Source organism: Eriocheir sinensis, chromosome 1 (genome assembly GCF_024679095.1).
Source record: "Eriocheir sinensis breed Jianghai 21 chromosome 1, ASM2467909v1, whole genome shotgun sequence".
In the NCBI taxonomy this organism is placed as follows: domain Eukaryota; kingdom Metazoa; phylum Arthropoda; class Malacostraca; order Decapoda; family Varunidae; genus Eriocheir; species Eriocheir sinensis.
Window position 1 is genome coordinate 11311207 of NC_066509.1, and position 25005 is coordinate 11336211.

Here is a 25005-nt window from a genome sequence, read left to right on the forward strand (position 1 = left end):
TCTTTTTTATTCTGACCTTGATGCTACGAATCTGAGCTTGACTTTGCTCATTGGGAAAGCAGGGGAGAGAAGAGAAGGAGGGAAGAAGAGGAGGGAGATGGGAGAGCGAAAGAGAGGAAAGAGGAAGCGAAAGACTAATAAACAGGTAACGGAGATGGCATAAAAGAGAAGAGAAGGGAGAGGAGATAAGATGGAAGAAGAGTAGAGAGGGAAGAGGAAAGTGAGTGACTAAATTAAAGGGTAGGCTAATGGTGATATTACATGCAAAAGACTCTTAAAAAAAAAAGTATTCAAAGTGAGGGAGAGAAAACGAGGATAGGAATTTATAAGTGATAGGATTAAAGGGTATATACATAGTCAAGGGATGATGTAACGATGCCACGCGGGATGTTTTTTTTATCTCTCGGCAAAAATTGAATATAGAAATTGTATGGACAGGATTTGAAAGTGGCAGACGCATGACGCAATCGATGTCAGGCCAGCGAGAAGCCTCTATAGTGAACATTTTTTGCCTCTAAAGCATAGGCGGTAAAAAGGCAGTGAAAAAAAAAAAGATAAATGTTGAAGAACCGAGAGAGAGAGAGAGAGAGAGAGAGAGAGAGAGAGAGAGAGAGAGAGAGAGAGAGAGAGAGAGAGAGAGAGAGAGAGAGAGAGAGAGAGAGAGAGAGAGAGAGAGAGAGAGAGAGAGAGAGAGAGAGAGAGAGAGAGAGACATTATTTGATTTGTGGAATTAGGTGCTATTGCAGAGCTGAGAAGAATGTGTGAGTGTGTGTGTGTGTGTGTGTGTGTGTGTGTGTGTGTGTGTGTGTGTGTGTGTGTGTGTGTGTGTGTGTATCCAGTTATAATATTTGCGCAAATCAAATCTTTTAAGGTATATTAAGTGTTATTGAACCTGCCTGCTTAAAAAAAATACAACAAAAACAATCCATATGAGCAGGGGAAGAGCACCTGCTGCCTGTTTTCCCAGCAAGAGACATTTCCACGCATTCCGCCATTCGTCCAATCCTCCCTCCGTCCTTTCCTTCCCTCCTTTGTGGCCGCCTCCGCTGTTCCGTCCCCCTCCGCCTTCGGGCGTGGATCTTGCCCTTAAATTAGAATACACAACTGAAAGACTCTAAATGGCCACTCACTCTCGTTTCTTCTAATTGGATGCGGATTCCAGGGCCCAGACGGGGATCTAGAACCTATTCACGTTGTATATTATTTTAATTAAGGAATGCCACCTCGGGATTGTAGCGGTTGTGTTTCCGCCTGTTTTTTGGTGTTTGTTAATGCAGGCTTTTATGTGTTTGTGTGTGTTTGTGTGTTTATTTGCCTGTGTGTGTGTGTGTGTGTGTGTGTGTGTGTGTGTGTGTGTGTGTGTGTGTGTGTAGGTGAATGGATTTATTTATTATATTTTTTTTGTGTGTGTAGCATTGCCATCTCTTCTCACAAGTTGAGAAGCGCTTCTTCATTTGCACATTATCAAGTATGCAAGATGAGTGTTGTTATTTATGTAGGAGATGCAAAGACGCCAGAGCAAAATTTATAGAAGAAAATGTGAGCAAAGTACACACGGAAAAAAAAAGACCTACACAGAGGATCACTCAGGCACGTAGGTTTGAAGACTCCATGATAGCTTCACAGAAAGTTTCGTTTCAACTTCGAGCCAGCTTCTATCTTTTAGCCCGTTTTCTTTTCTCCGTTGCTTATTCTTCACTACGCTTTCATTCTTTCTTTCAGAGTTTACAGATTTTTGTTTTCTTTCCTTTCATCCCTTTGTTGTGTCTCTGTCACCACTTTTCTTTTTTTCGTTTTTTTCTTCTCGCGAAAGCTCTCTTCTTTTGTTTACCTTGTTTACCTTTTTTCCTGGCAATCGTTTTTTCTCCGTGCAGTATAGATATTTTTCGCATCGTCAGAGATTGGCTGGGTACGTCATATCATGCGGAAAACTGATAACAGATGGACAACCATAGAGTAGCAACCAAGGAGTTGAAGCTGAAGTCGTGAGATAGAGCGCCAGGAGGAGAGAGGAAATTTTAGTTTTTGCTGGAGCAGGATGGAATACACTAGCATTAGACAGAGGTGGAGGACGTTGGGAAAGGCATTCGTCCCTCAGTGTACATAGTAATGATAGTGTAATAGTAATGTTTATGGTATATTAGTCAAAATACTTCGAATGCATGAAATTTACATGCTATAGAAATAATAAACGTGTGTTGATTAGCCCGTTCAAAAATTTTCGTTCGAGTGGTAGGTGATATATATATATATATATATATATATATATATATATATATATTTATATATATATATATATATATATATATATATATATATATATATATATATATATATATATATATATATATATATATATATATATATATATATATATATATATATATATATTTTTTTTTTGGGGGGGGGGGTATTCCAATTTCCAAAGACGTCATCACAGTCCATATTACGTAGTACAAGCATATACATGAAGGTCGTTTCAAAGAGGAAATGCATACACACACACACGCTTCTCGCAACAGCAGACTTCACACGGGTCCTCGTTGTTAAGCACCTGAGATTATGTATTCAGGCCACCTTCGTCCCCCCGTCATGGCGCGGCATAGGCGGCGTGGCGTTGTGTGGCCTGGCGAGGAGTAGCTAGCGGCAGGGTTGTAGGATGGGACGGGATGCGGCAGGGCAGGGCAGGGCAGGGATAAGCAAGGTGCAGCTGTCTTTAGCGCTCTCAGTCTCCATGGTCAATGCAGGTCCGAGCGGCTGTCTGTGTCTGTGTCACTCGTGTAGCGCACTTAAGGAATACAGAAACAAATCTACATCCGTATATACTGAAGAGGAAAAAAAAGACATTTGGGAAGATGAAGAATACTTATAACTATTCATGTTCATTTTCCTATGTATGTTTATCTACTTATATTTGTATCTCAGTCTGTTTCTATATCTATATCATCTGAATTTTCATGAAGGGAGAACACACACCCTTAACGCTAGAGGGCAGAGTCCCAGTGCTACATTGTGTTAAGGAGAAATAAGGTGGCCCGCTTTGAGGAGTTAGCCTGAACTTCCCCACTAGTCCATTTAGCATCCACATCGGCCCGGCGCTGCGTGGTGGCGGCTGTAGACTTTTCACTGCCCTTTTTTTTTTTTTTTTTTTTTTTTTTAATTTTAGTGCACCTGAAAATATTAATCCGTTCACAGAGTCCCCATTTGTGTCTATTATTCTATCCCTCTGTCTGTCTGTCTGTCTGTCTCTCTCTCTCTCTCTCTCTCTCTCTCTCTCTCTCTCTCTCTCTCTCTCTCTCTCTCTCTCTCTCTCTCTCTCTCTCTCTCTCTCTCTCTCTCTCTCTCTCTCTCTCTCTCTCTCTCTCTCTCTCTCTCTCTCTCTCTCTCTCTCTCTCTCTCTCTCTCTCTCTCTCTCTCTCTCTCTCTCTCTCTCTCTCTCTCTCTCTCTCTCTCTCTCTCTCTCTCTCTCTCTCTCTCTCTCTCTCTCTCTCTCTGCTAGCTATATACGTTTAGCCAACCCTTTCTGATGAATTACCTGCCATTCTAAATCATCCTTTCATCCCTCTGTTCCATGCATTTCCGCGGCAGACATTTTTCCCCCTTTTCCATTCTTATTTTAACTCGCATCAGATTTTTTCCCTGGTCTCTTTTTTCCCCTCTCCCTGTTTCTCCTCCCTTCTGCTTCTGCTTTTTTTTAAGGGGCAGAATTCTTACTTCGACGGGAAGATATATTGTAGGGTTCCTCCCTCTTTGTTTGCTGCTTGTCGAGATGTCCGTATACTTAACAGGTACACACGAACGCAATTAAATTTATGACAGACGATGCGGGGAAGAGAGAGAGAGAGAGAGAGAGAGAGAGAGAGAGAGAGAGAATGATTCCTCCTTTCCCGAAGATAATGATTTTTCCCTTTTGCTCCTTCCATTAAAAGTATTAGTTTCCCATTATGCATTCTCATGTTTTTATTGCCCCCGCGGTAATTGCGGTGCAAGTGTGCGTTAATGCATTTCCTCACTTTTACGAGATGGTGTCTTGCTCCTAAAGGTGTGGTCTTCTTTTTTGATATGGTCCGCCCTCAAGACAAAAAAAGTGAGAGAGAGAGAGAGAGAGAGAGAGAGAGAGAGAGAGAGAGAGAGAGAGACAAAAACAGACAGAAACAGACAGATGCAGACAGGTAGATAAACATAGAGACACAAAAATACAGATGAAATGCTATAAATCTGTTATAAAAATCAAAACACACGTGAATCTGCAAATATAGATGCTCACTTACTCTCACGAGCCAGAGTTTTAAGACGTATCACACACTCAGGGAAAAGACCTCCACCAAAACCGTTTCCTGGTGGTTGGACCGCCTGAAGTTTTCACCACATCGATTGCCACGCCGCGCCGCCCGCTGTTATTACCCTCCCGACACTCACCTGATGCTGCCGCTGTGTCTTCTTTATCTATCACCTTCCTCGTCCACGCCCTCGAGGATTCATCTTGTGGAATTAGATTATTGGTGATCCTTCATATGTTTTTGTCGTGTTTATTGTGCGTACGTTTGTTTGTTTTCGTTTGTTTCTGTGCGGTATGTTTGTGTGTCTGTGTGCGTGTGTATATATCTATTTTTGTCATTCCATTTGTGTTTGTATATCTACCTATCTATCTAACTATCTATATCTCATACTTACCCATAATCCTGATGTTGTTTCGTATACTTTAGTCCACCTTTATTAGTACATCGCTCCATCCCATTCTCTACTTCCATCACGCGCGTCACCACAGATTCATCCTCGGACAGAATCCCTCCCCTAACACACCATTTTTCTTTCCTTTCAGTTCCGCCGCAAAACGTGAGAGTAACCGGCCCCAAGCAAGCTCGTGTGGGGGACAACGTCACTCTCCACTGTTTTGCGGAGAACAGTAACCCGCCGGCGAAGGTCTCGTGGGTGATGGACGGACAGCCGAGACCCGAGACCTCCACCAGAAACGAGACGACGCGCTCCGGCGGCTGGCACACGGACAGCGAACTGACCCTGGCGGTGCCGCACTTGAACAGGGACATCACGTTCACCTGCCACGCCACCAACCAAGCCCTCGGGGAAACCAAAGTGGACACCTTCAAGCTCCCCATCCTCAGTAAGTAGCGTTTTTATGTTCATTGTCATCATGTTATTATATTCTCCCCATCTTCAGTTACTAACGTTCTTGTGCTTATAATATTCTTGTTTTGTTTTACTGTATCTACTATTTTTCCTACCCTCTTTATTTCACGCGACAGATTTATTATATTCTTTATTTCTAGGCGCCATATGAGTTGCGTTGTAGCGCCGCCATGTTTTATTTTATTCTATTTCTTAACCAGTTTGTCAGCTATGCTCCTTCCCCAAGAAGTCGTGTTCCGTGTTCCGTTTTAGTGTAAATGACCCCTCGAGTTTCACGCATCTCTGAGTCTTGAAGTAATGGTCTTAAATTTGTGCTATGTTTTTATCTCCACTAATTAAACGACGCCAGCTGTTTGTTAGTCACGTGTCGGTGTGAGACGAAGTGAGAAAGGAGCTAAATGCTGGATCAGAAGAAAGGGGGGAAAATAATTAACGTTTTTATGTTATTCAAAGTCCACATGATTCTCGAGGGATCTGACACTCCGCTTGAAAGGGAAGGACCGAGCCTGTTCAGTGCTTGTTACCTCTGATTGCGTGTCTGTTCCCGATGCGACACTAAAACTCTTCTACATATTTGTGATGAAACTATTGCGTTATTATTGCTGTGTTGAAAAATATTCGTGTTTTCCCCTTCCGTGTATTTGATTCAATTTTGTTTTATCAATTGTTTTATATTTGCCTCGTGAATGATGGCTGTGGTGGTGGCGGTGGTGGTGGTGTTGGTGGAGGTGGTGGAGGTGGTGGTAAATTTTAAACAACCTTTGTGATAATGTTTCCTGGGGATTTACAAAGACTAATGGTTGTGTTGTTAGTAGTAATTGCTGTAAACCTCAGTGCTCCCACACGCTAATCGAACCACATTAACTCGGGCACCAGAGAATGGAAACCGTGGAGTGAATTTATCCTCATAATGAAGAGTACGAGAGGCGAGCGTCCAACAGCCTCTCCCACGCCTTCTCCCAGCGTTGCCATGAGAACAGAGACGCTGGACCCTTAGACCAGTGATATAGAGAACGGGAAACAAGAATGATTATGACCCGCGGAGGAAAACACTCTACATGGAACAATAGCCCGAGGGAGACGGCGTTTGCTCAGGGAATTACTGTTAATGAAATGAATATAAAACGGTAGGGCAGAATGAAATTAAGACACGTTCAATCATTATTCAGTTTTCCTTTCACCCACGAATAAATTCCCGTCCGCTTCATTTATATGCAAAACTGCTCAGTATGCATTATACAGTCCAAGTGGAAAGTGAAAAATGAAAATCTTCCCCCTCCACACACACACACACACGCACGCACGCACGCACGCGCACACACACACACACACACACACACACACACACACACACACACACACACTAACACTAACACACACACACACACACACACACACACGCACACACACACACAGCGACAGATAAGCAGGCATGAAAAGAATTATATGTATAGTGATAACGTAAAATTTCGTGTTTGATGGATTTCCGAAGTTTGCCCACAACAAACTGCCATTAATCAAAACTTTTCCATCTCCTGAAGAGGCGAGAGCCGTGCGGAGCCTTGCGGAGGGACGAGAGTCATCTGCCCCTCACGCTCCATCCTCTCCCGGCAATGAGTTAGTGTCCCGAGCCGGTCAGGAGCATGTGTGATAAATCTACATGCGAGCCCCGCTGCGGCCGATATTAATTATGTTACCAAAGTAGCTCGTGCGTGCGTGCGTGCCTGGTTTACGTGTGTAGGTGGATATGGGTGTGGGTGTGGGTGTGGGCGGGGGCTTTCATAGTGAAGGAGGTAACAAGGGACGAGAGGGTAAAATAAGATTAAGGGCAAAATAAGACAAAAAAGGCCGGAATCGCTGCACATGTAAAGAGGTAACAAAAGAAGATCCGAAAAGAGTAATTAGTTTAGGTTTGCGAGACAGTGAAACGACCCCCCTGAAAGCACTCAAGGCTTAGGAAGGAAAAAACACAAACGAAGAAAGCAAGCTCTAGAGAGAGATGAGAGCATGAAGATACTGTTCAAGTCTTTCATTAGGAAGTTATGTTACATAGGGATGAGCTTGAGTAATAAAAACTTATGTCCAACGAAGCCGCCAGACGGGTAGAGACTTACGGTTAGCAAGTTCTGAAGAGGAGCTACCTTGAAAATATCAGTAAAAGAAAGCAATTGGAGCTACATTGTGGTGGAATCAATTGGATAGGAGACAGTATGTGTGTGTGTGTGTGACAAGCAGGATCAAAGTTTTAGGTGCGAATATTGAATTGGTTTCACAAGATTGCAATATGTCTCAGTTTTCGAGGAAAGAGTTTATGCGTTGACATTTCTTTTTCATTCTTGTCATTGTGCGTTTGAAAACAACCTGGGGAATCGAGAAAGCTACACCTGGGGGCAGAGAGAGAGAGAGAGAGAGAGAGAGAGAGAGAGAGAGAGAGAGAGAGAGAGAGAGAGAGAGAGAGAGAGAGAGAGTGTCACTCGGTCAGTCACCCTTCCATACGTTCTATTTTGTTCGTCATTTTTTCTCTCAATCACTCCATACGCGCACAAAATACCAAAGATTACATAGAAATTACAGTTCGCCGAAGCGCCACAGCGGGATTAATCACACGCGAGAGGTGGAGTCGGTAAGACCAACAATGCGGCACCGACTAAATTGCGCCGAGGCCCCAATTACAGCACTCGTAGCTTCGTTTATCCTGGCCAAGCCTCGTTCGCGCCCCGCCCTCTCGCCGTGGGTGGAGCGGCGACCTGTGATTGCCGCGGGGAGGAGTCCGTGGGATTACGAATATGATTACTCGAGATAAAATTCGGTCAGAAAATTTCTCGCGGAAAGTTAAAGTGAATGTAAAGCTAAAAACCGGCCGGCAAGGGAGTGGTGTAATGTCTCGTTTTAGCATGACATTCCGCTGGTGATTCCCGCCGGTGATTCGTCGTTTTGGGTTTGTAGAGTCCAGAGGCATCACCACCGCTGCGCCGTGGGTTAATGCCTCCACCTGCACACCGGAGAACGTGAACCGCTCTCCCGTGAATGGCCAGCGGGCGTCTGAATGGCCTCGTGGGGATGAAAGTAATGCAACTGAATAAACATTTACCGAAATAAACTCTTCCGCCTCCACGCGCCACCCCTGCGGGCAGCCACCTCTCACTGCCATCAACAGTCAAGCCTCACTCACGGCTCCGCTGGAAATAGACGCGGCCGGTGGTATAGTAATGTGCGTGTGTCCGCTCGGAAGAAAAAAGAATTAGTTCTCCTGATTCGCTGTGCTTCCCCGTCTCGGTAATGGATGGACCGCCGCCGCCGCCACGTTGCAGGGCCCTCATTTCCTCGCCGCTGTCCTGCTTTTGTTCCGCAGCAGATATCCCAAACGCTAAGAGTCGTGCTCCATTACGGTGACTATTTACAAAAAGTGTCTCTTCACCATGAAAGACCAACCTGGAAGCGACGGCGTGTTGCTGTAATACGACCGACAGTAGATGTGGAGATGGTAGAAGGGGGTGGGAGTTGGCTGGAGGCAGATGAGCGCATAACCTAGAGACAACTCTGACTCATGTTCACTTCGGCTAGAGAAATCATTAATAGTAAGTAATTGTTTGACATTTTGTTTCCTTTTGCGCATTAATCATCACCACACACTGCGTATGTAAGAAGATAGTACTGCTTCAATTAAGTGTGTTATTAATCTACCGTAATAAAAGGTGAGAAAGGTGAGAAGGTGGGAAAGGAGAGATTCAACGTTGATGGTGTTCTCATATCCGGTCTGGAGGCATCCTTGTCCTCGCGCCTCACCCTAAGAGCTCTATGTAACGCCTTCACCGCTCGGCATTGTCTGTGGTTTACTGTCTTGTATGAGAAGCAACTTCATCTGTATGGAGAGAACTTTAGACTATGCAAAGCCACGTCCGGCCTTATTTATTATATATTCTGTTCTTTCATGTCGCCGCTTTGTATGCTCAGAGCTCGTGGCGCCACGGACTTTACATTAATCCGTACAATTGTATTTTCTCGCATGTATACGGCGCTAAGAAGAAAGTCAGATAATGTAATACTTGTTGAAGAGGGGAGTATCAGCACACCTCTAAAAACACCTGTGTTTTTTAACATATTTTATGTTGTATATGGAAGCAGTGTTTAATGAGAACTTAAATAAATTTTGTCCATGTCTTCAACCATCTTCACGGTAAAAAAAAAAAAAAAACTTTCATTGAAGAAAATCTTTAAATGTGAGAAAAGTTACAAGGCAGACTTATTTTCACGATATTTATAGACTGCCCCGCTTACCCTCCCCCTCCGCCTTCCCCGTTCCCCCGTCCCTCAATCGAGTGGCACTTCCCCCGAAGCAGGCCCTGGGGAGGCTTACCGCCGCAGGAAGGCTCGGCTGCAACTCACTTCCATTACGAACTCGAACACTCGCCGATAAACGTCCTTTTTCTTTCCCGTGAATTCTAAAATTATTATTTCTTCCTTCACAATACCAATGCAACAGCTCCATCTGTATCAACCTGCATTTATTTCCTGGATTTTTCTTCTGCTTTCAATTACGAACACTCACCGACAAACATTTTCTACTTCCTGCCTCAGAGACTTCCTTTTTTTTCCTCACTGCATTTAAAAATCATTATTAACAACTACAAATCAAATGTTGAATCTGAATATATTCAAACCTTTATATTCGTTACTTTTATTCTGGAAACAATTCAATACCAACTACATACTCACAAACGGCGGCCTCAGTGACTACTTTTCTCCGTGGACTCTAATAGTTACATTATTCACTTCAAAACGGATATTGAAGCCCTATTCATTTCAATCTTCACGTTATTTTTTTACATATCCATATCAATACCAACTTACAATTACCGGTAAACGTTCCATTTTAGTCCTCGCCTCATGAGTTAAGTTACTCCGTCGTCATGACAGGGGAAGATGCCGCCTGAATCATAACGGGACACAGCGGTTTAACTTTACTGTCGGCAATCTCGTTTCTCGTTGATCTCCTCGTACAGCGTCGCGGCTCCGAGTCATCATCAGGTGCCGGAAACACGCAGCCGTGCGCTTAGCATGCATAGACCCTTGCAATTTACGTTCACACATAATGGCTTTCACTACTAACACCCAACTCAACACAGATGAACGTGTGGCTGAGAGAGAGAGAGAGAGAGAGAGAGAGAGAGAGAGAGTGGGTGTGTCTGTGTCTTGTTATTCCATGCGAGGAGGCCAATAAAGTCAGGTATTAAGGGAAGTATTTTTGCCTCATCTGACGCTCTTCGGAAGGCGAGAACAATGAGCGTCGTGACGGGGAAGAAATAGAGGGAATGCGCCGTGACTGCTATGCGGCGCTCAGTCCTCTGGGTGGTGGTAGTGACTAAGTGAAGGAGTTTTGGGCGATAGCGGTTCTTGACAGAGTAAGGTTTTGTAGTAGTAGTAGGAGGAGGAGGAGGAGTAATAATAAAAATAGTAGTAGTAGTGCCTGAGTAGTAGCGGTAGTTGTGCGTACTCGGGGGACGGTAATCATAACAGTTGTTGTGATGATGAAGAAAATGACGGTGTTTTTTTTTAATTTTTTTATTTTTTTTGAGGCAGAAGGAATGCTGGAAGGAGTGCTGATGGTGGTGGTCATGGTGGTGGTGGGGGGGGGGTGATGGGGGTCCTTGGAGAGTATGATTATGATAGTACCTAGAAAAAAAAGGACGTTTTCTTCCTAGTTTAGACAAGGAAATGAATATGTGGTTGCACGATTCTCTCTCTCTCTCTCTCTCTCTCTCTCTCTCTCTCTCTCTCTCTCCCTACACACACACACACACCGGCCACCCTTTGTCTGCCCCCGGGAACACCTTTGTCTCAGCCCATCATAAAGCCTCAGCCTTTGCCCCTTTGCCACTGGGATTCCTTTTCTCCGCACAGAGGCACAGAGCTTCGTGTTTTCCTCTGTTCCTCCCTCCTCGACGGTCCCCTCGTCTCTTTTCACCCTCCTTTTGCTCAGTCTCTCTTTCCGTCCCTCACCGTCCCCCACCCCCTAACCTCCCACTCACCCCCTTTGTCTTCCTCCTTTTCCTCGTCCTTCTCTGCCTCCTCCTCGGCCCACTCCCCTCAGGCGTGCTCAAGGGGGCTCGTGTGTGTAATTATAATGCCGGAGGTTGTGGCCGTGGGTGAACAAGAGTGTAGAAAGATCTCCCCCGGTGCTTGTTATATTCTTTCTTGTTTGCTTTCCTTTTATGCGCGAGATTTCTTACCTTGCTGTATGCAGAATGTTGCCTTTTTTTTCCCTCTCGGTTTTCGCTCTTTCCCGCAGATGTGTGTATTTTTTTCTTTTAATTTGCAGAGTGTGTGGGTCGCTGTTTTTCATTATTCTCTATTGTTGAGCTTCGTCATACGCTGGTAGATAACTGATACGTCTGTTTTTACCTCTTACGATTTCCCAGATTTCTAGTCATATTTTTCTCGCTTTGGTTATCATTCCCTTTTTCTTTTACCGAGTTCTCTCTCTTTTTGCTTTTTTTTTTTTTGTTTGTTTTTTCGTTTACGTGAGAGCCATTCAGGGGATTTCATTATAGAAAAGAATAATGCTAAGCTTCCTTTCTCTCTCTCTCTCTCTCTCTCTCTCTCTCTCTCTCTCTCTCTCTCTCTCTCTCGCTCTCTCTCTCTCTCTCTCTCTCTCTCTCTCTCTCTCTCTCTCTCTCTCTCTCTCTCTCTCTCTCTCTCTCTCTCTCTCTCTCTCTCTCACACACACACACACACACACACACACACACATATGCATCTCTGGAGCCTTTCTCTTATTCTTAACAATTTACGTTCTTGAATAATTGATGGAAAACACTCTCCCCACAGCGGAAGAAACCAGAACTGCAGTTAATATATTTTGTGTGTCTACAAGAAAATTGTGCTTACCAAACGCAGTCTCCGTGTGTTGTTAAATTTCCGCTATTTACATTTTTTCTGAATTTTTGCTAATTTTCTAGTGCGTGTTATGCATCGAAAAGAAAGGTGATATATATATTGTTTTCAGCTCCCCGTTGTTAGAGCTCAGGATTCCGTAACAAAGGCCGAAGGCATCTCCTGCTATAGTCATCGGTATAAAATGTCACCGGTGAATGATTTATCGTCTCACATAGTTTTTGTAACCCTAAGCCGCCTCAGACGCCGACGCCACCACCGCCACCACCAACTACAACACCACCATCACCACCACCACCACTACCACAACACCACTAACACCATCACCTGAAATATTATCGTCTTTGAATCGACTATCATCATCAACACCACCACCACCACCACCACCACTGTTCTCCTAACCCCCTCCATCACCTAGCTCTATCATCATAACTACCATCAACACCACATCCACACTGTCACTCAACCACCACCACCGCCCCCTTCTCGTTTCCATCACTACCACCACCACCATTGATCTAGTCCTCTCTATCACTAGCTATCATCATCATTGCCATCAACACCATATCCACACCACCCTCATCACCACCACCACCACTATCACCATCACCCTGTTCGTCTCCTTCACCACCGCCGTCATCTCCATCACCGCGCATCATCACCATCCTCGTCAGCATCCGCCGCCCCGCCATCGCTGCCACCACGTTATCTATTCAAATATCTATCACCTAAAGAGGAAAAATGGGCTCCTCCTCCCCCTCTTAATCTCTGTCATCGCCTTCATTGCCCATTATTTTCTTTCACTCTCACTTGTTCCTCCCCTCGTGTTCCTCATTTTTCTTGCTTGTTTGTGCTACTGCATCTTCTTTCTTTTTCTTTCCCTTTTTTTTCCCTCTCTTTCACATTCACTTTATATTTTCTTACACTACCTTCATTTTTCTTCCGTGCTTGTCTCAATGTATCGTTTTTCTCCATTTTTTCTATCTTCTCTTACTCTAAACTTTCCTTCGGTGCGTTATTTTTTCTCCCCCGTGGCGCTGTTTATTTACCACCCTCCTCTTCCTCTCACACTCACTCGGTATTTATTTATTGCGATTCTCTTACCCAGGAGTCAAAACCTTTTCATTTTACAACGGAAGAAAACGACGAGGTTATAACTTATTCGCTTCGTTTTGCTATGGTTGAGGAGCCAGTTTTTACAAGCATATATTTCGTTTGATTTTATTTCTCTTGAGGTTTTCTTTCCTTACGTTGCGGGCGTGAATATTCATAATGACTGATAGATATTCTCCGCCTCTCTCCCTTTCATCCTTGCAGCTTTATAAATATTCTCCTCCTTTCCTGCTACACGCCACTCTATCCCGGCCTATCTCTCTCTCTCTCTCTCTCTCTCTCTCTCTCTCTCTCTCTCTCTCTCTCTCTCTCTCTCTCTCTCTCTCTCTCTCTCTCTCTCTCTCTCTCTCTCTCTCTCTCTCTCTCTCTCTCTCTCTCTCTCTCTCTCTCTCTCTCTCTCTCTCTCTCTCTCTCTCTCTCTCTCTCTCTCTCTCTCTCTCTCTATCTCTCTCTCTCTCTCTCTCTCTCTCTCTCTCTCTCTCTCTCTCTCTCTCTCTCTCTCTCTCTCTCTCTCTCTCTCTCTCTCTCTCTCTCTCTCTCTCTCTCTCTCGTTTCTCCTCCTGTCCTCCTCCTCCTTGCCATTTATCTCACGGACGAAGAAGCCTCCTATTCCGCCCCGTGGCGTCGCGACCCTGATGTGAGAAATAGAGAGAGAGAGAGAGAGAGAGAGAGAGAGAGAGAGAGAGAGAGAGAGAGAGAGAGAGAGAGAGAGAGAGAAGGGGGGTTTGTGTGGGCTGGGGGGGGGGATCTCAGCCTGAACATTTCCCTTGAAGCCTTCTATACTACTTACTCCTTAGTGCGGTTCTTCTTGCGTTTTTTGGATTATTCAAGGTTGTCGTAACGCACAAGAGACCTCGACCTTTTACTAAGACGCGAAGCGGAAGAGAGCCATTGTGCGCCCTGCCTCAAGGAAGAGAGAAGATGAAGTGGAGGAGGAGGACGGAGGAAGGCGATGAAAAAGAGATGAGTTGAAATAGGAATACGAAGAAGACAAGTTAAAAAAAAAAGTTGAGTCGGAGGAGAGGTAGGAAGAATGCAAGAATGAAGAGAAAAATAAGTGGGAGAGGAGTACGAGGGAGACGACGAAAAAGATGAGGTTGAATACAAATATAAAGGAGTCGAGAAAAAGGAGAAGAGTTAAGGAGAAGTAAGAAGACAAGAAGGAAGAGATGAAAAAGAAGAGCAATAGGAAAAAGATGACGTGGAAGAAAATACCAGACGACAACAAAGAGAGATGGGCTGGAAGAGGAACTGGAAGAAGACGAAGAGAAAAAGAGATAGTTGGAGAAACGGTAGAAAAAAAAACAAGAAAAAAGAGAAGATAGAGATGAAGAGTGGAACTAAGTATATGCGTTGGAATAGGAAGAGGAAGACGATGAAAAATATGTATTGGAAAAGACAAGAAGGAGGAGTAGACGAGTTGGAGGAGGAAGATGAGAAAGATGAGAAGGTAGGATGTAGTAGGAACCGGAACGTGTAACAGGAGCCGGAAGAGGAAAGGGAAGTGAAAGTGGAAGAGATGGAAAGGGAAGACAGGGAAGAGGAAATGAACGAGGAAGAGGAGGAGGAGGAGGAGGAGAAAAAGAAAAAGAAAAAGAAGGAAATGGAATAAGATACAGATAAGGAGGCAGAGGAATAACAGAAGGAAGATAAGACATGGTGGAGAATAAAGGGGTAGGAAAGAAACAGGAAAAAGAAAGGGAAATAGAAGTGGTAGCGGTGGAAAAAGAAAACGTATACAAAGAAAGAGAAAGGAAAAGAGGAACAGCCAGAAGAAATGAAGGTTGAAAATGCGTACCAAGGAAACAGTAAGAAGAAAAGGCATGTGGAAATGAAAGAGGTGGAAGAAAAAGACGCACAAGAAAAAGGGGAGGGAAAAGAAGAAAAGCAGGAGAAGAAAAAGGTGGAGAAAGCATCGAGGAACAGGTGGAGAAATGAGGGTGGAAGAGGGAGGGGTGGAAGACGTAGCCGACCGTGGTGAGGAAAATACTTGTCGTAACAATAGCTTTCTGTCACGCTTGTTATATTGTATCCGTATTGTTTTTGGTTGTGTGTGTGTGTTTGCTTGTTTGTGTGAGTGCTTGTACGTGTGTGTGTGTGTGTGTGTGTGTGTGTGTGTGTGTGTGTGTGTGTGTGAGTCGTTATCATTGATCAATATTTATCGCTTCTTTGTCTGGCTGTATTCTCGTATATATGTTTATTTTTCTTATTTATATATTTATCTATGTCCATATCAGTTATTTTTCACTACTCTGCTTTAATAGAATGGCCATTTCTTTTTACGTTTTCGTCTTTCTTATCTTTTCTTCCATTTTTCATTTTTTTTCCAAGTGTAATTCTCTTATTTACTTACGTTTCAAATTTTCTTTTCCCTTTTCTTTCACGTTTTATTTTTATTTGCTTCTCTAGTCTATTTTTCGGTTATCCTTTTTCTCCACTCTCCTTCCTTCTCGCCTCCGTATTTTCTTCCATTTTTCTCCTCTTCTCTCCGGCCTTCCTTCCGTATTGCTTTTCCTCTTGGCCATAGCAACAAATATTTCTTCATCAGCACTTTCCCTGCCACTACCCGCTGCCCTGCTCTTTTGTAATTATCTCCTACATCATCCTGAACGCCCAGCCTACCTTGCCCCCCCCCCTCTCTCCCCCCATTCTCTCTCTCTCTCTCTCTCTCTCTCTCTCTCTCTCTCTCTCTCTCTCTCTCTCTCTCTCTCTCTCTCTCTCTCTCTCTCTCTCTCTCTCTCTCTCTCTCTCTCTCTCTCTCTCTCTCTCTCTCTCTCTCTCTCTCTCTCTCTCTCTCTCTCTCTCTCTCTCTCTCTCTCTCTCTCTCTCTCTCTCTCTCTCTCCTAAAATATTTATTACTATGTTCTTTAATATGATTTGCGCTTAGTTAGAAGAGTTTAAGTGACCCCTCTCGAGGCCGCGTCAGAACTTCCTTTTCAATTACTTATTTTTATTATTCCTTAGAAAATGCTGCATTCAAATTTTGCTTCAGTTTTCCATCTTCTCTCTCTCTCTCTCTCTCTCTCTCTCTCTCTCTCTCTCTCTCTCTCTCTCTCTCTCTCTCTCTCTCTCTCTCTCTCTCTCTCTCTCTCTCTCTCTCTCTCTCTCTCTCTCTCTCTCTCTCTCTCTCTCTCTCTCTCTCTCTCTCTCTCTCTCTCTCTCTCTCTCTCTCTCTCTCTCTCATATTTTTTTCACTCGACAACCCTCCCGCCTCTTGTTCCTTCAGTCTGTTTCTTTCCTTCAGCCGATCTCTTTTACCAGCTTCGACATAAGCCCCGCAGGAACTCGCAGTGTTGAAAGCACAAGTTTACCAGAGGGTCACACTTGCATCCCTGGCGATTGAATAGATGCCGAGGGATTTGTCTTAGTCCACGGACGTGACAGTGGCTTGGTCCCGCTTCGGAGGACAGGAGCAGGGGAGGAGTTAGTAGTACACGCGCCGGGCAGGTGATTGGGGACGAAGGTGAAAGGTAGAGTGGGAAGACGTCGTTGGAGGAAAGGAAAATAAGTGAGAGAGAGAAAGAGAGAGGGAGAGAGAGTTGATGATTCCCTGAAAATATACAATAATCATATCAGTTTCCTTCAACAACAGAAAATTTAATCTCGTTTGCTCATCTCAACCTCCTCCAGAAGTAATGAAATATATCGCTATTAGTATTTTAGTGCAAATCAAATCATGCGAGTATAAATATAATGGATAATGATAAACACCAGCACATTAATAAAGGACAGTCTCAGCAAATCAAGGCCTAAAATACATGAACACCTGAACTCCCTGTGGCAGGCTTGGTAATACCTTTGACAATATTATTTTCCCTCGGGTCGCAGCGGCCTGGATAATCCTACTCAATTAGCAGAGGGAAAAAGAGGAAAAACAAACCATATCAGAACAAAAATGGTGTCGCCTCCGGCCCAGGTTAGGCGGAATATGTACAGTATATATTGAGGTGAGGGACTGGCAGGGGATGAAAGAGGACTGAAGGGGTAGAAAAAGGGAGCAGAAAAGAGTATTGTGCTGGATGAGAGCAAGGTGGAGAGAGAGAGAGAGAGATTATTAAAACGGTCGTCGCTCGAAGCCATTTTGACGCAACAGCAGATCGGTCATAGTATAACTTATGATGATTTTATCCACTTCCTCGGCTCTTACATGTTGTCTACTATTTTCTTTCATGCTCTCTTCCTTCACCCCTCCTTCTCTTCCTAATCATCCTCTTTACTGTTCACCTGCACGCTTGTAAGACCAACATCTCAATAAAAACTTTGTAAAGTGCTAAATCAATATATTTATTGGATTTCCCTGGCAGACCAAAGGTAAAGAAGAAGGAGGACTGAGTAAGAGTGAGTTAAGGAGGAGGGAAGGAAGGAGGGAGAGAGTGGGAGGAAGAGGAGGGGGGCTCGTAGAGAAAATTCAGCATCTCTCCAATTTCCTGGTGCTCGGGGGCGCTGACACGCTAAGATAGATGATGGAAGCCATATGCCTGAGAATTTCAATAAGAATTTTGGGTTTTCTTGAATCTCATGCCCGCGTGGTCGCCTTCGTCAACGGCCCCCGGGGGAACAGACCCGTGACGAGGCAGCGACACTCATTGATATTGCTCCGCTACGTAAGTTAAAGTACAATCCCCTGCAACGATCTGTGGAGGCTTTCAGACGCTGAGGAGGGAGCGATCAGGGGGCAGGGCGCGGGGATGGGTTGATATCGAACATTTTTCCCTCTGGTTTAATGTACGACATGGATGTTAGATTGATGAGCCGTCCTGATGATGTGATATACAAGCCTGGAAGAGGAAGAGGTTAAGGAGGAGAGGAAAGGAGGAGCTGGAGCAAGAGCAGAAGGAATAGGAAGGGGAGTGAGAAGAGGAGGAGGAGGAGGAGGAGGAGGATGCGTGAAAGGGAGAAGACGAATAAGAAAAGGGAAAGAAGATGAAGCTTGAACGAGGGCCACGAGAAGGAGGAGGGGAAGGACGCGGCTCGGGTGGATGAGGGCTTAGAAGCCTTAGATGGCTACATCCCAGAGTGAGTGATGCGGCAGAGCGGGGCCTCGGCCGCGCAGCGAGGCACCTAAAAACAAATTTTATTATGGGGATGTGTCTCGGGAAGTTTCGGGAAAGATTCGTGTGGATGATGTATTTTTCAAGGCGGCGAGGAGGGCTAGAGATAAAAATGTTTGTAGGCTGGTTCGCCGCTGTTTAAGAATGCTTGGTGGACTGGCGGGCTGGAGAGGGGGTGGTGGTGGGGAGGGAAACGTACTGTTACTGTCGAGTGCCCACGGCAACCCGCTATAATAATTCTGTTTCTTTATGTCTTGGAAAAATCTCAAGAGGAATGTTTTTTTTATTTTTTTCCTTTTTCAGAGTGAAGTATATGACTCGGGTGTGTTTATTCACTTCACCATTCCGTGGATTCTGTCATGTGTGGAATGTTGGCAAGCGTCGGTGTATTTAAAGGTTTTCAGGGATCATAAGTTCCTCGCGTCAACACGGGGAGGCGGCAGTGATAGATCGCCTTTGTTTAATCTCCAGGAAGCCCAACAGTGCCGCCCAAAAATTAAAGCAGAGCTGTTTCTATTACGCTCCCTTGAAATTCAGATTTATTCTCTTATGATAATACAATACTCCTGACGTGTCCGTTTTTGGCCGTCTCTTCCTCCCGCCCAAGAAAAAGAACACGCGCAAGATAAGCAAGAGACGCGGGAGCTTCAGTTTGTTCCCTTAATGATATCACATTTTCCTTGTGTGTCCTTTGTCTCTCTCTCTCTCTCTCTCTCTCTCTCTCTCTCTCTCTCTCTCTCTCTCTCTCTCTCTCTCTCTCTCTCTCTCTCTCTCTCTCTCTCTCTCTCTCTCTCTCTCTCTCTCTCTCTCTCTCTCTCTCTCTCTCTCTCTCTCTCTCTCTCTCTCTCTCTCTCTCTCTCTCTCTCTCTCTCTCTCTCTCTCTCTCTCTCTCTCTCTCTCTCTCTCTCTCTCTCTCTCTCTCTCTCTCTCTTTTCCCCTTCAGCATCTCAGCCTCACATCACCTGGGAGATGCACCATGGAAAGTGTGACTGTTATATATATAGACTAATAATTATGACCATACCTCTCCTAATTAAGTTTCCTGTAATATTCACTCACTCAGCGTCACGTCAACTGCAACACAAAACAACTGTGAAATATATGAGGCAAAAAGTATGTCTGAAAGCTAGCATAATCACGGTCCTAGCTTTTATAAGTAATTTTTGTGTTATCTTTACCTAACGTCATGTCAGTTTCAGTCCAAAGCAACCGGAAAGCATACAGCGGAAGGGATGTGAAAGGTTGTTTGTCTAATCATTGCCACTCTTTTCGGCAGTAATCTCCGCTCTGAATCATCCCTCACTTCTCCATGACTGTACCTGATCTCCTCTTCACTTCCATTCCTCCACACACACCACAGGCCCTCTCGTGCTCAGTGGCGGGTGGTTCACTAAGAGACTCAAATCTTCCAATGCACGCACGACTTTCCCCACCCAACGTCCATTTGATTCTCCCTTTCCACCTTTTCTCCGTTATATCCTTTCTCTCTTTCTTCCTATCTCCTTCATTCCTTCATTTCTTCACTCTTTTCTTCCCTTCCTGCATCCCTTTTTTCTTTCTCCACCCTTGATAGCTCCTTCCCTTTCTCCCTCACTACCCTATTTCCCTCTCTCTCCGTCCATCTCACCCTTTCTCCGTCCATTCCTTCATCCCATTCTTCCTCTCTCCTTCACTTCCTTGTTCCATCCCTTTTTTCCTCCCTCCCTCCCTGTATCCCTTTTTTTCCTTTCTCTCCTTGATATCTCCTTCCCTTTCTCCCTCACTACCCAACTTCCCTCTCTCCGTCCATCCCGCCCTCCTTCCATTTCTTGCTTCATGAACCCGAAAGTAGTGGAGGGCCGCGAGTCCATGCACTTAGCCTGATATCTCCTGTCAGAATCACTTTCACTGGATTCACACATCTTTTGTTGCTTAATGGTGCTTAAACCCGCTGATAGCATCCTTCCGGGTTGTCGGGAAGGTCACTCGTGGTCAAGGCGACGAAAAACTGTTTGGATTTCCTGCCCTCGTTCATAATAGCAATCTGTGTGACCTGAAGTTGGCGGAGAGGTTATTAGCTGAGGGTCTTGAGAGGTGGGGAGGATACGAGAACGGTGAGGGGTTAAAGAACTGAAGAGGAGGGACAGAAGGAAGAGGAAGAGAAGAAAAGTGTGGGGAAGGAAGAGGAGGAGGGCGAGGACAAAGTGAAAGAAGAGGAGGTGGAGGAGGAGGAAAAGGTGGGAAAAGATTGGGTTTACAAGTGTGTAGGAGGAAAGTTTGAAAGAAGTAAGGGAAAAATGAGGATGGGATAAGACAGAAGATGAGGGCGTTTGAGGAGGGATTGCATGGGAAGTAAGTGAAAGAAAGTTTGCTAAGTCCTGCAATGGGAAGTTACTGAAAAGGGGAAACAAAATAGTAAAATATAAAGGATAATTTCCCAAGAAACTTTGAGTGCATCGTTTTCAATATTATTATCATTTTTATTGCTAGTAGTAGTAGTAGTAGTAGTAATGGTGGTGGTGGTGGTGGTGGTGGTAGCTGTGATGGTGGTGATGGTAATGGTAATGGTAGTAAACACAATAAAAATATCTTTAACAACATCAACAAAAACAAGAACAACAACAATAATAATAAAGAAATAATAATAATAGTAATGATAATGATGATAATAATAATAATAATAATAATAATAATAATAATAATAATAATAATAATAATAATAATAATAATAATAATAATAATAATAATAATGATAGTAATAATAATAATAATAATAATAATAATAATAATAATAGCAACAACCGTAAAAAGATGTCTCTGATAAATGTCTGTGACCGGAAAGCACTTAGAAGTTGTCGGAAAACTAGGTTAGGCGCGGAGGCGGCGGAGCAATATTACTGATGCACGAGAAAACTTCATCAGGGGGAAGAAGAGCCATTAGGAGATACACACCACTCAAAACACGTGCCGCGGAAGGATAAACAGCCAAGAAACTTTTAAATATATTCACTTTTTATGGGAACTCCTCATAGTTACTTTTAAGCCATTTGCATCGTATTTGTCGACTGTTTGCTAACTTTTATATTCTCCTCTTCCCCAGGACCCCCCCAGCCACCGTACCTTCGCGGCTACAGCGAGGGCACAGGGATCAGCGTGGGCAGCCAGCAGGTCATCACGTGTGTCTCGATAGGCGGCAACCCCGTCGCTCACCTCCAGTGGTACCGCAATGGGCAGAAAATCGCTTCACACGTGCAGAATGTGGATGGCGTGAGCTCGGCGGAGATCCAGATCCTCGCCGAGCCTGAGGACAACGGGGCCCAGTACAGGTGTGAGGCACACAACGCGGCGGCGGCCTCGCCCGTCAGTGTGTCCACCACTCTGGTCGTCTTCTTCCCGCCAGAGACCGTCAAGGTGAGGGTCGCGGAGATGAGAAGAAACTCTGAATGGGCCACGTTAGGGGACATTAAATTATGTGTATCCTTGGCCTCAGCAAAAAGTGTATAACCCTGTATATTTTTTTTAATGACTGATTCGCGGTTTCAATATTTCTCCTTCTTCCCTGAGAATATCAATTTAGAACCGTTGTTAGTGGCGTACGTTTCTTAATTCTTGGTTAGAGTGTAATCCTTAACGGAAACAATTTATTGAATACCTATTTGCCTCATGTTTGTTTTTGTGTGCTTACGTGCGTTCGTGCTAAGCTGCTAAGTATATACCGGGTCTGGTGCCATGTTTTATGCTTCCACTCATTTATTAAACCAAGAAGTTTATTCGGCATTATGCTGCCTTCCAGCAACACTAACTCATCTCCTTCCCTGGCCCACAGATCACACAAAGCCCCCCAAACCTTCGGGCAGGCGAGAAGGCGACGCTGACGTGCGAGGCAGGGCCGTCCAACCCCGCCGCTACCATCACCTGGCTGAGGGAGGGCTACGAGATGACCGGCAGCCCCCAGACCCCGCAGCACACCAGGAACGGCGGTAGGCGCGCGCGCACACACACACACACACACACACACACACACACACACATCTCTCTCTCTCTCTCTCTCTCTCTCTCTCTCTCTCTCTCTCTCTCTCTCTCTCTCTCTCTCTCTCTCTCTCTCTCTCTCTCTCTCTCTCTCTCTCTCTCTCTCTCTCTCTCTCTATCTATCTATATATCTATCTATCTATATATATATATATATATATATATATATATATATATATATATATATATATATATATATATCTTGCCAGCTGTGTCAGTCACTTCCTGTACCCTCTCCGTCATCCCGTCCTTAACCCTGTTATATCTTTTTGTACGAAGTTCATCCCCTTTGGCAAACTTTTGAGAGCAATTTCCTTTTCCATGTCTGAATGCCTCGACGTCCCTTGCACTGGACTGACGCCTGTTCCCCTTTGCTCCTTCAGGCACCAAAGTGGTCAACAAGCTGACACTCAGCTTGACAGCGGCTGACGACGGGCTCACCTACACCTGCAAAGCCTTCAACACCAAGTTGCAGAAGGACGTGCGGCAGTCCGTCACGCTGAGGGTCAACTGTGAGTACCCCTTCACCTTGTGCCCTTTGTCTCTAGCCTGAACCTCATTTTTGTGTTTTTATTGAAGAGGATCTAAGGTGTTTTGCTCGTGACATCAGTGGTGCTGAGCTTATGTCGAAATTGCGACCGTCGTCAGCTGATGCTCATTTATATATTTTCTGGAATCCCAGTTTGAGTTGATCCTTGACAAGACTGGAAGTGTAGATATTTGCCATATCATTCGTTATCCCGATTTACACATTCGTTGGAATTCTTCCCTCACGTAGACATTGCATTGTGCAGGATATTTTATCTACTACCTTCATCAGTTCCCAATCAGGAGTAAGATCGATGTGCTGGCACCGTTTTTAAGGGCTTGAACTCAACCCATGAAAATGTCAGTTCCATTATACTAATTGCAAGTTTTTTTTATAAAGTATTTAATGTATGTTTGCGTTCATTTTCACTAAAATTTTCTATGTAAAAAGAAAAAGGCCATGACGTGACCTCTACATTGCATCGCCGTCCCTGCGTGTGTCCGGACGTTGTTGTGTATCCTGTTGTGAGAATTATAAAATAGTTTTCTCACTCGACAGCCGGCGTTGTTCATTTTCTTTCTTAGTTTGTGTTTCCAGCTCACAAAGCCATTCACCTGTCGTCCTCAGGTGAGGGCAAGGAAGAATGCTCGAGTCTCCAGAGTAATTTACCCTTCTCGACCCTCCCCTTCCACTCTTTCTGCCCATCCCTCCTCTCACTTCCTATCCTTCTTCCTCCTCCCACCTCTCCTGTACCATCTGGCCTCCTCTTTCCTCGCCTGTCTGTCCTCCTCCCTCCCAGACTTCCCGCTTCCTCCCTAGGGTCAAGGAAAATGGGAAACCGTCACCTCGAAAGTTTCTTGTTCCACCGCAATGAGTGTCCAGGACTGCTGGGAGGGACGAAGGGGCAGGCACCGGAGAAAAATAGAGAGGAAATGGAAGGGAAGGGGGGAAAACACAGGAAAGGGACAGACAAATATGAGTAAAAAGTAGCTCCTCGTGGTTTTGCTTTGTCATATCTCGAAGACGCGAAACAGAAAACCGTCCCAAAGACTCTCAGGCGTAAGAGTTAATTTGGCAGCGTTGTCCAGTGTCCACCTGTCCGTCGCCTCGTCTTCGTGCTCGGATAAAATGTACCAGAAATGGGCCTCGTCCTCTCCCTGTCTGCCCTCCTCTGAAGCTATTTTACAGGAGCTTCACTATGCCCCACTTCTTGCAGCAAAGGAGAAGGGGAGGACAACGATGTGAAGAAGGAGGAGGAGGAGGAGGAGGAGGAGGAGGAGCAAGAGGTCGTAGACGGAGATGGAGTGGAGGAAAGAGTTCCCTCGATGTGCCAACTCCAGTTTTACCAGACATTATAGCTTTTTTTTCGTAAATGGGCAGCACCACTTTTTGTTTACTTATTTGGATGCTGCTGTTGGAACCGTCTGGTCGTAGGTTTCGGCGGCGGATAAAAGAGTATGGTATTTACCGCCGCTGCCTTAATGCGTTTCACGATGATGTAGGGAAGATTAGCATTGTCTAGGTTTCTAACGGAGTCTTCTCTTCAGGATAAGGCGAAGCGGTATGAGTTATTACTGCCCACGGGGACGTTTATTAAAGAGGGTCGGCGCCTCAGAGGTGACTGGTAGGGTCCAGCGGGTGCCGCCGTGATGAATGGATCTGAGGCTCGGTATTCTAGTCGAGTGTTATCTGGCCGCTCGGGTCAGGATCTTGGGGAAGTCGTATTTGTCATAGCTGGATCTTCCCAACTATCGTTCCTTGGCGCCAATTGATAGATGAAGGAGGGTAAGGGAAGGTCATGGCTCGCTCCTCCTGTGCTCAGTAAACAAGTGCACCGAGGCGCCGCTCTCCCTCGGCCTCAAGGTTGAATCGAAGGAAGCTTTACCCCTCGCAGCGAGTGTAACGTACTAAGCTGACTCGCGTTTGATCCACTCTGATCATGAAGTTGAACGCTGCAAAACGATACTGATTTTCCAGACCAGGTGCATCACTGGCCACCTGGGTACACGCCGCGCCCGTGTGCTGCCCTGCCTCCTCCCAGGTTATGTCAGTGGGTTTCGGTAGCTTTGTCGTCTGGGGACGACACATCACTCGAAAATATTTCACGTAATTATGCCTAATACAACTTTTAAAGAAAGTCACGTGTTTGATCTCCAGTTGGCATCACTTCCTGAGTGCGCAGCGCAGCCCGCGGCGACGCCCGCGGCGCACCTTTTCTTTGAGGCAGCAGCGATTGTTTCTCTCAGCGAGCCTCACATATTG

At 45.0% G+C, this 25005-nt stretch overlaps 1 protein-coding gene across 1 annotated transcript in view; it reads left to right on the forward strand.

The window, feature by feature from the left end:
* Positions 1–25005, forward strand: part of LOC126994337 (nephrin-like) — a gene marked incomplete at its 3' end in the record, with an annotated part of 243840 nt that overhangs the window by 183853 nt on the left and 34982 nt on the right. The window contains 4 exon segments of the mRNA XM_050853683.1: positions 4823–5122; positions 21286–21596; positions 22012–22165; positions 22598–22726. Coding sequence (XP_050709640.1) covers positions 4823–5122; positions 21286–21596; positions 22012–22165; positions 22598–22726 — 894 coding nt within the window.